This window comes from Eschscholzia californica, unplaced genomic scaffold, assembly GCF_041429995.1.
Source record: "Eschscholzia californica isolate CP2 unplaced genomic scaffold, dmEscCali1.0.p SCAF_1, whole genome shotgun sequence".
NCBI classification, from domain to species: Eukaryota; Viridiplantae; Streptophyta; class Magnoliopsida; order Ranunculales; family Papaveraceae; genus Eschscholzia; species Eschscholzia californica.
Genome location: NW_028238198.1, coordinates 20,547,567 through 20,564,203, shown reverse-complemented (window position 1 = coordinate 20,564,203; position 16,637 = coordinate 20,547,567). Strand labels below are relative to the sequence as shown.

General features: G+C 35.8%; 2 protein-coding genes and 1 pseudogene across 2 annotated transcripts; 1 reads left to right on the top strand and 2 right to left on the bottom strand.

Annotated features, from left to right (window-relative positions):
• The first annotated feature begins 211 nt into the window (after positions 1-211).
• On the top strand, positions 212-2,827 carry LOC147565024 (BTB/POZ and MATH domain-containing protein 3-like). The gene is made up of 4 exons (XM_086651430.1): positions 212-654; positions 849-1,191; positions 2,041-2,287; positions 2,394-2,827. Exons 1-4 carry the CDS (start codon positions 323-325, stop codon positions 2,558-2,560), a joined length of 1,089 nt encoding a protein of 362 aa, XP_086507556.1. The 5' UTR covers positions 212-322; the 3' UTR covers positions 2,561-2,827.
• A 750-nt stretch (positions 2,828-3,577) lies between these two features.
• LOC147565023 (Tetratricopeptide repeat (TPR)-like superfamily protein) lies at positions 3,578-6,848 on the bottom strand. Its single transcript, XM_086651429.1, has 2 exons — positions 6,271-6,848; positions 3,578-4,809 (listed from the first exon to the last, which is right to left on the bottom strand). Exons 1-2 carry the CDS (start codon positions 6,806-6,808, stop codon positions 3,623-3,625), a joined length of 1,725 nt encoding a protein of 574 aa, XP_086507555.1. The 5' UTR covers positions 6,809-6,848; the 3' UTR covers positions 3,578-3,622.
• Positions 6,849-7,556: 708 nt separating this feature from the next.
• Positions 7,557-13,602, bottom strand: LOC147565022 (F-actin-capping protein subunit beta-like; annotated as a pseudogene).
• Between the last annotated feature and the right edge of the window lie 3,035 nt (positions 13,603-16,637).

Below are 16,637 nucleotides of genomic sequence, written 5' to 3'. Positions count from 1 at the left end.
TCAATTGGGTGGATCTGTCCGGCCCGATCCGCCCGACAACTAGTAGCGGGCTAGGTAATGTAGTGCCCGGTCCGCCCGAATCTGACTTTATTATGCCCGATCCCGACCGAACCCGCCCGACCACCCCTAGTTTCCATAATCCCAAATTCGTTAACAAGTAGATCAGTCTATTACTACTATAAATACAACGGGATATTTACATCCGTTATTTGACAAGATTTAGGGTTTCTAGTTTGCTATTTATATACTAGGGTTTTAGGTTTCAATACATAAAAGAAGAAAAATACAAGAAAAAGAAGAAGGAAGACTTATCAATATAAAGATGGAATCTTCATCCGAGTTGATTTCTGAAATGGTTAATGGTTCTCATGAATACATTATAAAAGGGTATTCTCTTCTAAAGAAGATGCCTTCTCAGAAATTTATATCAAGTGATAAATTCCAAGTTGGAGGTTACGATTGGATTATGAAATTTTATCCAAATCATAAGAATCCCAACGACAACTCGACCTACGTATCCGTGTTCATTGGGTTGGAAAGCAACGTTGATAGCGTTGAGGCTTTGGGTGAGTTCACACTCAGAGATCAAAGCGACAAGGGAAACCATAAAGTTACAAGTTTTTTTCGTTCTTTCAACTCGAAATCAATGAAGTGGTTTGATTTTCTCTAACAAACATCTTCACTGTTGCAGAATTTTTTTCATTAGGTTTTGGTTTTAGTTGTTGTATTCGAAACTCTACAATTTTATTTATTTGTTAGAGACTATATTGGATAGTTGCAACCACGAATTAGGTTGGCTAAATAATACATATATTTATTAACGAATAAATTTCTTCTCTGGATTTTAGGGGATGTGCAACTTTCATTGACAAGACAGCTCTTGAGAACTCAGGTTTTATCAAGGATGATTGTCTTATTATTTCTTGCACCTTCGGAGTAGTCAGACACTATACTCAAAAGCCTAAAACAGTTCAAATAGCGCCACCCAATATGGGCGAGAGTCTCAAAGAGTTGTTGGAATCAAGTATTGGTACTGATATTGCTTTTGAGGTTGGCGAAGAAACATTCAAAGCCCATAAATTGATACTTGTTGCTCGCTCACCTGTATTTAGAGCCCAATTCTTTGGACTAATTGGAAATAAAGACATGGATAAGGTTTCCATAAAGGAGGTTGAGCCATCTGTTTTCAAGGTAATGTTTTTTTTACAAAGTTGATATTTCACTATCCTCTGCTACACTATTTGTTGCTTCAATATGCATAATTTATTGAATGAACGGGTTCAATGTTACCATATACTCTATCCCTTGTCGTGTCCTCAGTACCCGATACAGCCTACACTTTTTGGGCGGGTTCACATTTCAATACTCCAGATATGGCGTACCGGAATTTTCCGTCTCAATTAACCCAATTACCTTTTTAAAACTATAAGAAGATTTTCTTTTTTAGACTGTTAAGATTTAAGTTTTACAGAGAAATGATGTTTGGAAGTTGGTGGTTTATCTATTATATGTATATGTATCAAAGAGAGCATATTTTGGTGTAAAAATGGTCCAAATTGTATTGCAACAGAAGATATTGTATGAAAGAGGTATACCCTTAGTGTACCCTATACTCGTAAGGTAGCGTACCGGCGTACCGTGTACCAGCACCTGTACCACGTATTGGAGAGATCCGTATACCAAGTAACATTGAACTTGCTTTCAACAAAAAAAAAAAGTAACATTGAACAAGGTAGATTGTCAGGCATCTGAAATGAGCAATGAGATGTCATCTCTTCGTCATTGCATACACAATTCGCTACCTTGTTTCGCTTACCTCTTTGGCACGCTATTTCTAGTTACAGTAAGTTTCGGGTTGTTTGATAGACAATATATGTGCTCTTTGATGCGTATAGAGTGAGACATTCTATATTCCCATAAAATCTTGAAAGCAACCGATTTTATTGAAAATCATGTAGTTAAATACTCACTTAAGCACTTAAACTTGTAGATTTAGACGAAGAAATATGAACATGACGAAATTTACATGTTGCATTGCAGGCCATGCTCCTATTTATGTACGCGGACGAGCTTCCTCTTTCCACTACAACAAAAATGGTGCAGAATCTTTTACCTGCTGCAGATCGTTTTGGCTTGGATAGATTGAAACTCTTATGTGAATCAAGATTATGTGAAGAAGTTACGACAACTACAGTGGCATCAACACTAGTATTAGCAGAAAACTATTGTTGTTCTCATCTTAAAAATTTCTGCCTAAAATTTTTATCTGAACCAGGAAACGTTGGAGGTGAGTTTTGTCAGAAGAATCTAAGTAATGTTGATAAATGATAAGATTAGCCATCACATATTTAGTTTTGTTCAAATTTGTTTATTGTCATATGTTTTATGTGCAGAAATGATGAAATCTGAAGGATATGAATATTTGAAAGCGAGTTGCCCCTCATTGGTATTGGAGCTTTTGCATACAATTGAATTGAAGTGTGTAGAATCAATCCAATTATCGAGCAAGAAAAAAAGTTCTAAAAAAAGAAACCTTCGGGGTTGTTTCGTCCTACAATGACAGTATGTGGGAAAACCGTAACTAAAATATTAGGCCCGGTCAAACAATCCCACTCTATATAAAATTAGATGTGCACAAATAGTCCTTGAAAAGAATGTAGCTTAACTAGTAAAAATCTCCCTTAAATTGGCAAGTTTGTGTGTTTGACTTTCTTTTACCCTAATTCTTTTGTTTCTTTTTCTCCAAGTTATTATTGTTACACACTACTTTACAAGTAGCAAATTAATAATTAATCAATAATATGCTTCTTTGGTGTATTTTTCATCCATCTCTGGCTGAGTACAACTCCCTCTTCTGTTAAAAGAGCAAGCCCAATATGGTATAATTACGCAGTAGGATAGAGCAACGGAAAATGTAAGCAGATTTTGGACAAAATCCAAATCAATGGCTGGATTTTTCTCGTGATTTAGGACACAAATCAAGAAGAACTAATCTCTCAAATCTGCCAAGAACTTCCCTTGCTAAATCATTTCCATACTTATAATCTCTCTGAGTCCTATGTGGTCGTCCCAAGAGAAGTGAGAGTAACTTCCGATGGGACAAAATGCGGGTTTATGAATGTCAAATACCTATTGGGTAAACCACATCACTATTCCAGTCATGGATATCATTATTCTGATAGAGATCCATTATAAAAGTTAAAGAAGAAAAATCACATCTTAGCATAATTATCTGTAAGGAACACCGGACTTCGTCTCCCCCTTGCAGAAGTAGTTATGCAATACAACCTTTACCAATCAGGAAACAACGAAGAAATAGGGTGATATTCAAATTAACTAAGAACTATATAATCAAATAGTTTTTCTTCGTAATCGAACTCTAGAAGGCATTGGTTGCACCTCAAATGAGCATAAAAAGAGTAGGGGTGAGAAAAAACCGAACGTTTTTCCAGCCCGACCAAGCCAAAAAAAAAACTAAACCTCGGCCACAACCTTAATTGGTTTGGTTTCGGTTGAGCCAAAAATAATCTGCAACCAACCCATGCTCACCCTTCAAGGACACACACTCCATAGAATATCACTTAAAATAAACCACAATTGATCTCAATAAACATCCAATTGATCACCAATAATCATTACAAGAGCAAAACCCATCTTTAAAATGATGAAACCTAGCTCTATCTCTAACAATTATTTCACAATTATAAATCTTAGAAATCAATTTAATCACAACATGACAATCCCCACAAATCCTAAGGTTCTTAATTACTTGAATTGATTCACCATCTCTTCTACTAATCAATCCATAAGCAACAGCCAGTTTCTCACTATGATACCATAATGCATTCTCTTTCTCTTCTTCTCCAATATCATGTAACACAAAACAAGTTTCAGCTGCATACCCGTAATTCTTGATTTTAAACCTAATCTCATCTAATTTACTATAAATTTCTCTCCATTCCGAATGATTTTGATCACCATTAACAAATTTATGTATCGTACCTTCAATTTCAATGAAACTAAAACCTGGGATCTTTTTTACTGCTCGGGTTTTCATGGCTTCTCTGACTCTTCCAACATCGTCCCATCTCTCGTGAGCAGCATAAACGTTCGATAATAGAACGAAATCACCACAACTATTCGAACCCATTTCTACTAAAGCTCGAGATGCTCGTTCTGCCATTTCGATATTTCCATATGTTTTACTAGCTCCTAGTAAACTTTGCCAAAGAACTATATCTGGAACGAAAGGCATCGACTTTATGATTTCGTAAGCTTCTTCGACTCTTCCTGCTCGACCAAGTAAATCGACTACGCTGCCGAAATGTTTGACATTACGAGTTATACCTGAAACTTCCATGGAGTTGAATAATTCAAGCCCTTCTGAAACTAATCCTGCATGATTACAAGCACAAAGAGCAGAAAGATAAGTAACACCATCTGGTTGAATTCTCGAAGAACCCATTTCTTTAAAAAGCTCAAGAGCTTGGTGTGCATGTCCATGCATAGCTAGACCCATGATCATGGTATTCCAAGAAACTAGGGTTTTAGAACAAGGCATTGTGTTAAAAACATCCCGGGCTTTATCTACTGATCCACATTTATGATACATATCGATGAGAACGTTGCAGACTTGTACGATCATATCTAAATGAGTTTCCTTTATGAACTTATGAACATTTTCGCCTTCAACCAACGCACCTAACTGTGAACAAGCTGAGAGAGCACCAAGAACAGTAACTTCGTTCGGTTTAAGACCTTCAGATCTCATCCTTTTAAACAGATTCAATGCTTCTTTGGGTTGGTTACCTGTTTGACAATATAAACAGTATTTGATGAAATTGGAGAAAACTGAAAAGAACTGCTGAAGTTTTAATTTTGATAATTATTTCTACATAAACCAACCCATTTTCCTAATCCACTTTTTAGTTGTAAAATATTGCTTTTACGAATAGACACCCCCGGTTTGTAGGTACCTGGAGTGCCAGTTCACTAGACAAAGCCTATGTTCTGTTCAAATTACCAAATTAGACGGCTTCGATCTTGGAGTCAAAAGCGTTGGGAGGTGTTTGTAGTCAAAACTACATCACCACTACCCACAAAAATCCGTAAATTTTGGGTTTGAGGATAATGAACCCAAGTTAAAGCATAATCAATGAAGAAACACAACAGATGGGCTTGTAGCCCAATCACTTGTGCATCTCGCTTAAGTACCGGGAGGTTGTGGGTTCAAGCCGTGAGACTGCAGTTTACCCTTTAGATTCCTCCCATGTAATTTCTAGGTCTGTATGTATTAAATGAAAGTTACGATTGTTCTTTATGGCTTTTAGGATTTGTTATCATTGCCTATAGGGTTTGTTACCAATGCCATTAGAGTCCTTTCATGGACCTTGGGGTATGTAATGTTGTTTCAGTGAAGAAAGTTGGCCATAGTGATCCGGGAGTCCCGTGTGGAAGGGCTCTCACTCAATGAATCAAAGGTACGCCGTCAGGGATAACTGGACGATGATTCCCCATAGCTCTTATCGACAGAGCCGTTTGGCAACTAGATGTCAATCCATCACATCCCAAGGTTGAAGAAGGCTCGGTTGTTCGCCGATTCAAGTGGTATGGGAGTTGGGTTTAAAACGTCCTGAGACAGTTAGGTTCCTACCCACCATTAAGGGTTAAAGGAGTAATTGTGAGGATCCAACCTCCAAAAATGGTTTATCACCTTAGTCCATCTCTTGAACTAGCAATGAGTCAATGATTTATTATGTAATGATGTTCATGGCAGTTATGTGCTTATTCCATCCTATGATATACGCACGTCGTATGATGTACTAAATCTAGCGATGTTAACGGGGTGAGTTTGGAACGGGTAACCCCTTTCCCAATTCCGTCCCACTGGTAAACGCCATACCCGCCCCAAAATTTATTGTGTTTATTTAAAAAAAAAGTTGTTTCAATTAATTGTTTCTTTTTGAGAATAGTTTCGATTAAAACTAATATTAACAAAATTTTATAAGAGATTCAAATTTGTTTAGAAACACACTATAGATATAATGTATAACACACCTACTCGTTTTCGGGCGGATTTTACTACCTATTCCCAAACCGATAACAATTTTTTTTTCATCCCATCCCTGACCTGTTTGTCAAATGGGTCGGTAAAACCCGTCCCATGGGGACGGGTTAATGCGAAAATCTGCCAGGTCCGACCAATAACTAAATCGTTCAAAAAAAAGGAAAAAATTACAGGGAATATAGAAAACCCAAACCCAAAATTACCTTGAGCCAGCCCAGCAATTAAAGCATTCCAAGTCGCAATATCTCTACGAGACATTTCGTCAAACAACTTCTGTGCAGAAATCAAATCAGCTGATTTTGCATAAACATCTAGTAAAGTTGTCTGTAAAAGTACATCAGCTGAAAACCCAAATCTCATGATCTGAGAATGGATCTGTTTAGCTTCAAATAAAGCTAAAATTCTTGAACAAGCTTGAAGAGAGAAAGAACAAGTAAGGGCATCTGGTTTATGAAGTTTTTGTAACATTAATTGATAGAAATTGATAGCATTTTTGGGGGTTTCACTTCTAGCAAACCCACGAATTATAGCATTCCAATCGTTTGTAAATGGGGTTTGAATTTGATTGAAGATTTTAATGGCGTAATTTAGATTTCCAGATGATGAAATTGCACAAAATTCGAGGAGTTTTGAACGGTAAGGAGAGAATTGGAAATTTCCAGTGGTTATGAAATGAGATTGAAGTTGTTTGATTTGTGTAAATGATGATAGTTTTTGTATGAGAGATTCATAAGTGGCCATTAAATTGAAAATAACTGTTTTTTAAAAGCCAAAAGTATTTTAGTTATATGGAGTTTGGGATAGATGTATTAAGTTCTTCTTACACTTCTATTACACCCTTTCTTATTCACATTACTTCAAAGTCTAAACCCAATTATTTAGATGGTGATGGTAGTTTTGTTTCTGTAAGTTCATATCTGACTCGCCTGGATGATCTGAAACGACCAACTCAGATTAAGTTTAGAGTAATTATTTTTGTCTAACTCAAAGTATTTAGAATTGACTATTCTGCTTCTGAGTAAGACCTGAAAGAAGTTGACAAATCAACCTCATATGTCGATTTGGGATTCTCTTCCAATCTGCCTAGGATATCCATTGCTAGATAATTTTCTGAGTAAGACACGTCAAATTTAAAAGATTCAAATTCATACGAGTCAGATTTAGACAGTGAATCAAGTAGGTGTTTCACTGGGAGATACCCAAGCTGAGTTCAAAGGTAAATATAATGTAAACACATCGAGAAAATTTCAACGACCTTGAACAATCACGAAAACCTCATGTTTATATCTTCACAAACTTGATACTCTCTTTCACAAACTGAAACCCAAACTATATAAAATGGTTATAGTCTCTATTATTACCAGAACAAACTAAAGATACTTGGAAATCTTTGAAACAAACTTGCCTACTTTAAAATGTTTTGTCAAGTCAAACACACGAAACCATATATTCATACTTTTGTTATATCGAAACTTTCATTGAGGTATCGTTATTTGTTCTCTGGGAGTCTCTCCTTAAAATAAAAGGACTCCTAGTTGGAATAGGATTTCCCTTATTCCTTGTTTGGGGAAAAAATAGAAGTTTCAATTTTTCAAGCCTAAAAAAGAATTCATATTTCTATTGGTAAACCTCCCTATTTATCATTATAAAAGGGAGTGAAAGGAAAGAGATTATTCACAACAACTTCCAGAACAAAGAGAAGTCAGAGAAAGAGAGATTTCTGAAGTGGTTCTTTCAAGAGAGATTGAAAGAGCAGAATATTGGTTTGAAGAAAAGAAGATTATTAATCTTGTGAAGCAATTTAGTTTGTGGTTATCTTCTTTAACCTTTTGGTAATCTAGGATTTGTTCAAATCCTAAGGAGTAAGAGATTTTTATTTCTTTGTTTCTTTGTTCAGTTTATCCACCATAGGTTTGGCGAAGAATTGTGTAACCCATTATTTTATAGTGGAAGATTTCTGGACTAGGTCCTGTGGTTTTTTACCTTCTTTCTTGGAGGGGTTTTTTGCCACGTTAAATAATCTTGGTGTCTCTACTTTTACTTTCGCATCGTTTATCTTCATATTCCTGAACAAGTTAATTAGGTTATTTTTCCTAACAAGTGGTACCAGAGCTTAGGTTGGATTTATTGTTCAGAAATATGGAAGTGAATACTAATCGCATGATTAGTTTAGATTGAGAAAACTACTTGATGTGGAAAGCAAAAATGGAAGATTTGTTATACTGCAAAGACCTAGCTGCACCCATTGAAAATCACGGTACAAAACCGATGAAGATAGATGAAGAAGACTGGAAGGTATTAGATCGTAAGGTTGTTGGATTTATTCGACAATGGGTAGAACCCAGTGTTTTTCATCATGTATCGACGGAGACTTCCGCTTTTAGTCTATGGAGGAAATTAGAAGAATTGTATGATCAGAAGACAGCTGCCAAAAAGGCTTACTTGTTCAGAGAGCTAGGAAAATTACAATATAAAGAAGGAACCTCAATTGCTCAACACTTGAATGAGATGAAAAGTCTAGTAAATCAGCTTTCTGCAATGAAGTTAGTTTTGGATGATGAGTTGCAGGCCTTACTTCTTCTAAATTCTTTACCAGATAGTTGGTAGACATTGGTGGTATCTTTTAGCAATTCTGCTCCTGATGGCATAATGCGTATGAATCACGTAACAAGTAGTTTGTTGAATGAAGAAACAAGAAGGAAATCATCGTCAGACGAGTCTCATTCAGAGGCACTTGTTACAGAAAGACGGGGGAGAGGTAAAAATAGAAAAACTCATAACCGTGATAAGTCAAGGGGTAGATCAAAACCAAAGAAAGAAGTTAGATGTTTTGGTTGTGGAAAAATGGGTCATTACAAGAGTGATTGCAGGAAACCAAAGAAGGAAAATAAAAAGGATGATGAAAAACAAGATAATGTTGCGGCAGTTGCCTCAGGTGATGACATTATCTTACTCTCAGGTTGTGGAGACACTTGCTTAAGTATGACTGAGTCAGAACCAGAAACAACATGGTTGGATGACTCAGGTGCTTCGTATCATGCTATTCCATGTAAGGATTTCTTTAACTCTTACAGAACTGGTGACCTTGGCAAAGTCAGGATGGGAAACTTAGATTTCTCAAAAATCATAGGAATTGGAGAAGTGAAAATCGAGACGAGCACGGGGAGTACATTGATTCTTAAGAATGTGAGGCATATACCAGATCTTTGATATAACCTAATCTCTACCGGAGAATTAGATGATGAAGGATACCACAGTCCCTTTGGTGATGGAAAGTGGAAGCTCACAAAAGGGTCAATGGTGATAGCAAGGGGGAAGAAGTGTTGTACTTTATACAGGACTCAAGTAAAACTGTGTAAAGGAGAATTGAATGCAGTTGAAAAAGATTCTTCCACTGATCTTTGGCATAGAAGACTCGGGCACATGAGCGAGAAAAGACTTCAAATCCTTGCTAAATGACAAGACTTACCGAACGTAAAAGGTATAAATTTAAACACTTGTTCTCATTGTTTAGTAGGAAAGCAACATAGAGTTTCCTTTCAAAGGAATGCATCTGAAAGAAAATCCAGTGTTTTGGAACTTGTTTATTCTGATGTTTGTGGACCTTTAAAGGTCAAAACACTCGGTGGTGCTTTGTATTTCGTTACTTTTATAGATGATGCTTCCAGGAAAGTTTGGGCATATGCCATAAAGACCAAAGATCAGGTACTTGCAGTTTTCAAGAATTTCCACAACATGGTAGAACGGGAGACAGGAAAATCATTGAAGTGCATTCGCGCTGACAATGGAGGAGAATACATCGGGTCGTTTGAAGAGTATTGCAAAACCCATGGTATTCGACATGAACAGACAATTCCCAAAACTCCACAACAAAATGGTGTAGCAGAACGCATGAATCGCACTATTGTGGAGAGGATTAGATGTATGCTTTTAGAAGCTAAGTTGCCTAAAAGCTTCTGGGGTGAAGCAATGCGTATTGCATGTTATCTGATTAATTTATCAAACTATTGAGGACTTCGAGAAAGTTGAGAAGCATGAGAATCATAGTAATGATCTCATTGATCTAGATCCACATATCTCTTCTAAGGTTATGTATGATAATGCAGGTGAAGAACAAAATCATGAAGATGAAGCTCATGAAGATGTTCCTATGGGTGATGATGTTGAGCAAGGAATGGAAGTTCAACATGAACCACCAGCTAAATTGAGAAGATCGACTAGAGATAGAGCACCATCTACCAAGTATCCTCCACACGAGTATGTGATGGTTACAGATAGTGGAGAACCACAGTGTTATGAAGAAGCCATAGATGATAAACACAAGAAGGAGTGGTTGAAAGCTATGCAAGATGAGATTGAATCATTGCATAAGAACAACACTTTTAAGTTGGTTGAAAAACCTAAGAATAAGAAAATTCTTAAAAATAAGTGGATTTTCAAAATCAAAACCGAAGAAAGAAATTCACAACCACGTTATAAGGCACGCCTAGTGGTGAAAGGATTTGGGCAGAAGAAGGGTATTAATTTTGATGAGATTTTCTCTCCGGTGGTGAAGATGTCCTCTATACGGTTAGTATTGGGATTGGCTGCAAGTATGAACCTAGAAATTGAACAACTAGATGTCAAGACCGCTTTTCTTCATGGTGACTTGGAGGAAGATGTGTATATGGAACAACCAACAGGGTTTGAAGTTAAAGGTAAGGAACACTTGGTTTGTAAGTTAGAGAAGAGTTTATATGGGTTGAAACAAGCACCAAGACAATGGTACAAAAAGTTTGAATCATTCATGAAAGATCAAGGATATGACAGGACGACTTCAGATCATTGTGTTTTCGTTCATAAATTTCCTGATGGAGATTTGATTATACTTCTACTTTATGTTGATGATATGTTGATTGTTGGTCAGGATGCTAATAAAATTAGCAGGTTAAAGAAAGAACTAAACAAGTATTTCGATATGAAAGACTTTGGTCCAGCAAAACAAATTCTTGGCATGCATATCTCTCGTGATAGAAAAACTAGAAAACTTTGGCTATCACAAGAAAGATACATTGAGAAGGTTCTAGAAAGGTTCAATATGGACAAGACAAAACCAGTGAGTTGTCCATTAGCCAGTCACTTCAAGTTGACTCGTGATCAGTGTCCATCAACTAGAAGTGAGAAAGAAGAAATGGAGAAAATTCCTTATGCTTCAGCTGTAGGAAGCTTGATGTATGCAATGGTGTGTACAAGACCGGATATTGCATTTGCAGTTGGAGTAGTAAGCAGATTTCTTGCTAATCCAGGCAAAGAGCATTGGTTAGCAGTGAAGTGGATTCTGAAGTATCTTAGAGGTACGTCTAAAGCTCGTATATGTTTTGGTAATGATAAGCCAGTATTAGTCGGTTACACAGATGCAGACATGGCAGGAGATTAGACTCTAAAAGGTCCACATCAGGCTACTTATTTACATTTTCAGAGGGAGCAGTGTCATGGCAATCTAAATTACAAAAGTGTGTAGCTTTAACTACTACAGAGGCAGAATATATTGCTATTACAGGATGTTGCAAGGAGATGTTATGGATGAAGAGACTGTTAGAAGAACTTGATATGAAACAAGATAATTATGTTATTCATTGCGACAATCAGAGTGCCATTCACCTCAGTAAGGATTCTAGTTTCCATTCCAAGTCCAAGCATATAAATGTGAGATACCAGTGGATCCAAGATGTTCTTGAAGAAAAGGTGTTGAAGATCGAGAAAATCCATACTGACGACAATGGTTTAGATATGATGACAAAACCATTACCCAAAGGCAAACATGAGCTATGTAGCAGTGTTGCAGGTTTGGGGATGGTAGGTCCCTCTTCATAAGTCGGGAGGGGGAGTTTGTTGGGGTCCCTCCTTATAATAAAAGGACTCCTAGTTGGAATAGGATTTCCCTTATTCCTTGTTTGGGGAAAAAATAGAAGTTTCTATTTTTTCAAGCCTAAAAAGGAATTCCTATTTCTATTGGTAAACCTCCCTATTTATCATTATAAAAGGGAATGAAAGGGAAGAGATTACTCACAACAACTTCCAGAACAAAGAGAAGTCAGAGAAAGAGAGATTTCTGAAGTGGTTCTTTCAAGAGAGATTGAAAGAGCAGAATATTGGTTTGAAGAAAAGAAGATTATTAGTCTTGTGAAGCAATTTAGTTTGTGGTTATCTTCTTCAACCTTTTGGTAATCTAGGATTTGTTCAAATCCTAAGGAGTAAGGGATTTTTATTTCTTTGTTTCTTTGTTCAGTTTATCACCCATAGGTTTGGTGAAGAATTGTGTAACCCATTATTTTATAGTGGAAGATTTCTGGACTAGGTCCCGTGGTTTTTTACCTTCTATCTTGGAAGGTTTTTTGCCACGTTAAATAATCTTGGTGTCTCTACTTTTACTTTCGCATCGTTTATCTTCATATTCCTGAACAAGTTAATTAGGTTATTTTTCCTAACAAGTTTTACGACTTCAGATGGTGGTCGCAGAGTACAACCCATCTCCCTTGTCTTCCCAAAGTATACCTGCAATATTTTCAGGGGTAATATCATATAGTTTTGGACAGTCCTAAGTTGACAAATTATCTCTAACACATTTATCACATTTTTCGGAGATGCCCATCTTTATATCTCGAAACAATAAAAACAACAGTCAGGTGACATATGTGAAGCGGTGAGTCAGAAAATTTAGCACTGCTTTCTCGAATTAAACTCGGCCAAACATCTCACTGGCGCACCTGCATTGTGGTGTAAAAAGCCATAAGAGATGGGCATTGAACCCTCCATCTTCCACCACGATGCAGCTTACAAGGTTTGCCTTGACCAACTCAACTGATTTTCGGTTGTAACACCGAAGCTAAACTAACATATACTTAGACTTTAATTACGTGATCCAATGAGTTCCTCACTTTACTCTCCATTTCTTCCATCATCTTTCCCGTGTTACAATACTTACAAAGGTGACCATTATCAAGTGAGAGGTCTATATTCATCTGCAGAAGTAGTACTTACAAAATTCAATTAAGTCTAGAAAACGTGAATCCAATAAACGTCGCCACCAATCACTGTCATTTGTTTACATGTTACCAAAAAGGAGGTACCTGTCTTCTAATAGATCCTGACAAATTGAAGTTGCCCGAGGACTCGTGATTTGTCGTCAATGATAGCATGAGACTACTGGTTAAGCAACTCCTTGGTCTTCTAATCCCACCTAGTTAGAGACATGAAAATGTCATATTGGCAAACAACATTCGAATTTCGAAGTACTTCGATCTTCAAAGTTTATGCAATGCTAGCATCTAGTTGCCCACCTCAATAACATGAATAGCATCCCATCCACCTTCTTGCAAGGAATCTCTTCTTGCCCTTCTTTTGAGCCATCTGCATCCTCAACAAATTTTGCTTGTCACTTCGACATAAAAGTTAGACAATATTTTTGATAATAAAAGATACGCCTTTGTATACAAACACTAACCCTTCTTTATTAAAAAGCAAGCAACCAAACCTTCACTGTCATTTTCCCACATGTATACTGATGAAACTCCTTAATACCTATCAATGAGTCATGAGACAGAATCGTTATAAGTTCTGAATAATGAAATCATCCTTATTAGAAACATTGAAATCCATTATTTAGATGTTCTAATCCAAATATCCAATTTCGTGGGTTATATCATCACCGAGAAAATGCAATTCACCTTAAACATTTTCAAAACCGTATTTTCAATAAATCTTTAACCAAATTAAAAAAACGCAATCCTCTACTCGCTTTAGAAAAGCGATCTCTGTAGAAGCATGACCAGAAATTGTAGTGGCGTGATACATCCGTATGAATTGGGGATTTGAATTAGATGTGTGACCAAATGTCTCATCGCTCATGGGCGGTCCACCTCGATCATTCTGAGTTTCAACTCATGAATTTATCCTTTTGACTTAGATACTTTTTGACATATAACAATTACTTCATGTTGTGCAAATATGCAACTTTAAGTTGATGTTATTATCGAACTCAAAATTAGTTGTCAAGATTATACTCTTTCATTCCTATTAATCATGTTGTAACGGTCAATGAAATCGTTTTGTAACGGCCACATTCATGGGAATGAAACGGTCGTAATTAACTCGCTATTTAGTATAGCGGTTACAATGGATTAATTGCTGGCTATTAATCTTTGTGATTAATTGTAGCTATGAGAAACTATATAAATAGGTCTCATTTGTGTTCTTGAAAGAGACACAAAAAACTACACTAATAATCTCATTCAACATACTCTAGTATTACATGGTCTAACCATCGATAGACAAGGATTTAAGGGGTGGATATTCCGATTGCTCTAGTAGTGATTCGGACACATACATTGGCGACGATCGTGGGCAGATTAGCGGCAATTGGACGATCAACCGCTTCCGCACAAAGGTATGAATTAACCTATTATGACCAACAGTGGTATCAGAGCCGAAATTGTTCGCTCCTACCTCTTGTTCGTCGATAATGGAGTTTCCAATTACAATTTCATTTTATTTATATATACAAAAATTGGAATCTGGAAGTCACTTGATATGTGAACATAAACTTCTTATTAGAGGTTGATATTGCAATTAATGAGTCTATTCTATTTGGACCTATTTATTGAGTCTGGACATTTTAGTAGACACATTTATCGGTTGAGATATCTAAGAGATAGTTTTTGGCCAGTGGGCTCTATTATTGCATGAGTTCAACAATAATATACATAATTTTTGTAGTTGGGGTAACCAAATAAGAATTTTGCCACTGGACCTATTAGGTTACTATAGTTAACCCGATTTAAGTGTAACCCGACCCAAATAATAACGGATACGACCAAGATCTATGTGATCCTGTTGTAACTCGTTTCCGAATTTGTTTTGGATTGGATGGGATGTTATTATTTCAAATGAGTTAATACATGTGTGTATTTGTTTAATATGCATGTGTAGCATATTTAATCATGATATAACTATGAGAGTTCATGTCTATATGATTTATATATGTCTGTGTGAGCTATATACAAAGTAATTTTTTACGAATATGATTTGTGAAATCAAAGGGTCCCATAGATGTGTTCTATGAAGTAATTAAATTATGGAATTTCTAGTTTATATAATAAATGATGATAATGAACTTAGCGAAATATTCGAGTGATTGATACAAATGATGAAATCTCGATAATTTAATTAGAAATAAAAACAGTGTCTGATTAATATCCATTACATTGTGCATATTTGTAGATGACAACTAAGAGTAGTTTAAATCAAAACTACTGATATAGTTATATAGTTTCAAATCCAAAATGATAAATCGAAAAACTAAGGTTAGTAATAGTTGTTCATTCTTCATAAATCTATTAATGGTAGCTCTATCGTCAGCAGTTTCAAACTCCTTCAGAAACTTTATCTTATCGTCAACGGCGAAATCAATAGTTCTTCTTTGAGTTATTTTTTTTTGCCCCCTACTTTGTGACCAGCTTTTTTTTTGCCTCCTATTTTTCGTAAATTCGAATTAAGCCCCCCTTTTAGCTTCGTCTGTTAACTTTAATAGTTAAAATTTTTGTTACCAAAATTATCCTTCTTATAAAATAATTTTTATAATTCAAAATTGATTCCCTTTTGAATATGACCTCATTTCCAAATAATTTTAATTTGGTTAGAATTAGTTTGGCGCCAAAATGAAGTTATATATCAAAAAATTTGAAAGCACCACCTCATCTCTCTCTCTCTCTCTCTTTCTCCTCCATTTCATCAGTCTGAAGGTGGCAAGAGAGATGAAGTGAAGGTGATGAAAGTGAGGAGAGAGAGACAGAGATGAGGTGGTGCTTTTAAAAATTTTGAAATATAATTTTATTTTGGCCCCAAACTAATTCTAACAAAGTTAAAATTATTTGGGAGTGAAGCCTTTTTCAAAAGAGGGTCAATTTTGAATTTATAAAATTATTTATAAGAAGAGTAATTTTAGTAACAAAAATTTTAACCATTAAAATTAATGGAAGGAGTTAAAAGAAAATGATCAAATTTGAATTTACGAAAAATAGGGGGACAAAAAGAAAGATGGTCACAGAGTAGGGGGCGAAAAAGAAATAACTCTTCTTCTTTTCACATCACGGCTCAAGTCTCTCAGTGTCATTTCAACCAAGAAACAAAATGTTAGTATTAGCTTGAGAAGCTTAATTAAGAAGATGATTTAGAAATTAAATATTACCGGAAGACTCGAATCATTAAATTGTTTTTCAATAAAGGAGAAGAAAAAGAGTGGGTTCTCTCTAGAGAGAGGGGGTTATGAGTGTTCTTTCTCTCAAACCACGTGTCCTGAGAGAGAAATCGGTTGGTATTTACATCACATAAAAGGCGCCAAAACAATTTACTTTTTTCTATATATATATATATATATATATATATATATATATATATATATAGTCAAATAGAGTTTTCGTATTTACATATCAAAGATAGGTTAAAATAAAAATAGACTTTTAGTATTTACGGAAGGAATTTTTCAGATTTTAAAAAGAAATTTCAGTTTTCTGTTTGTTTTCGATTTACAAAT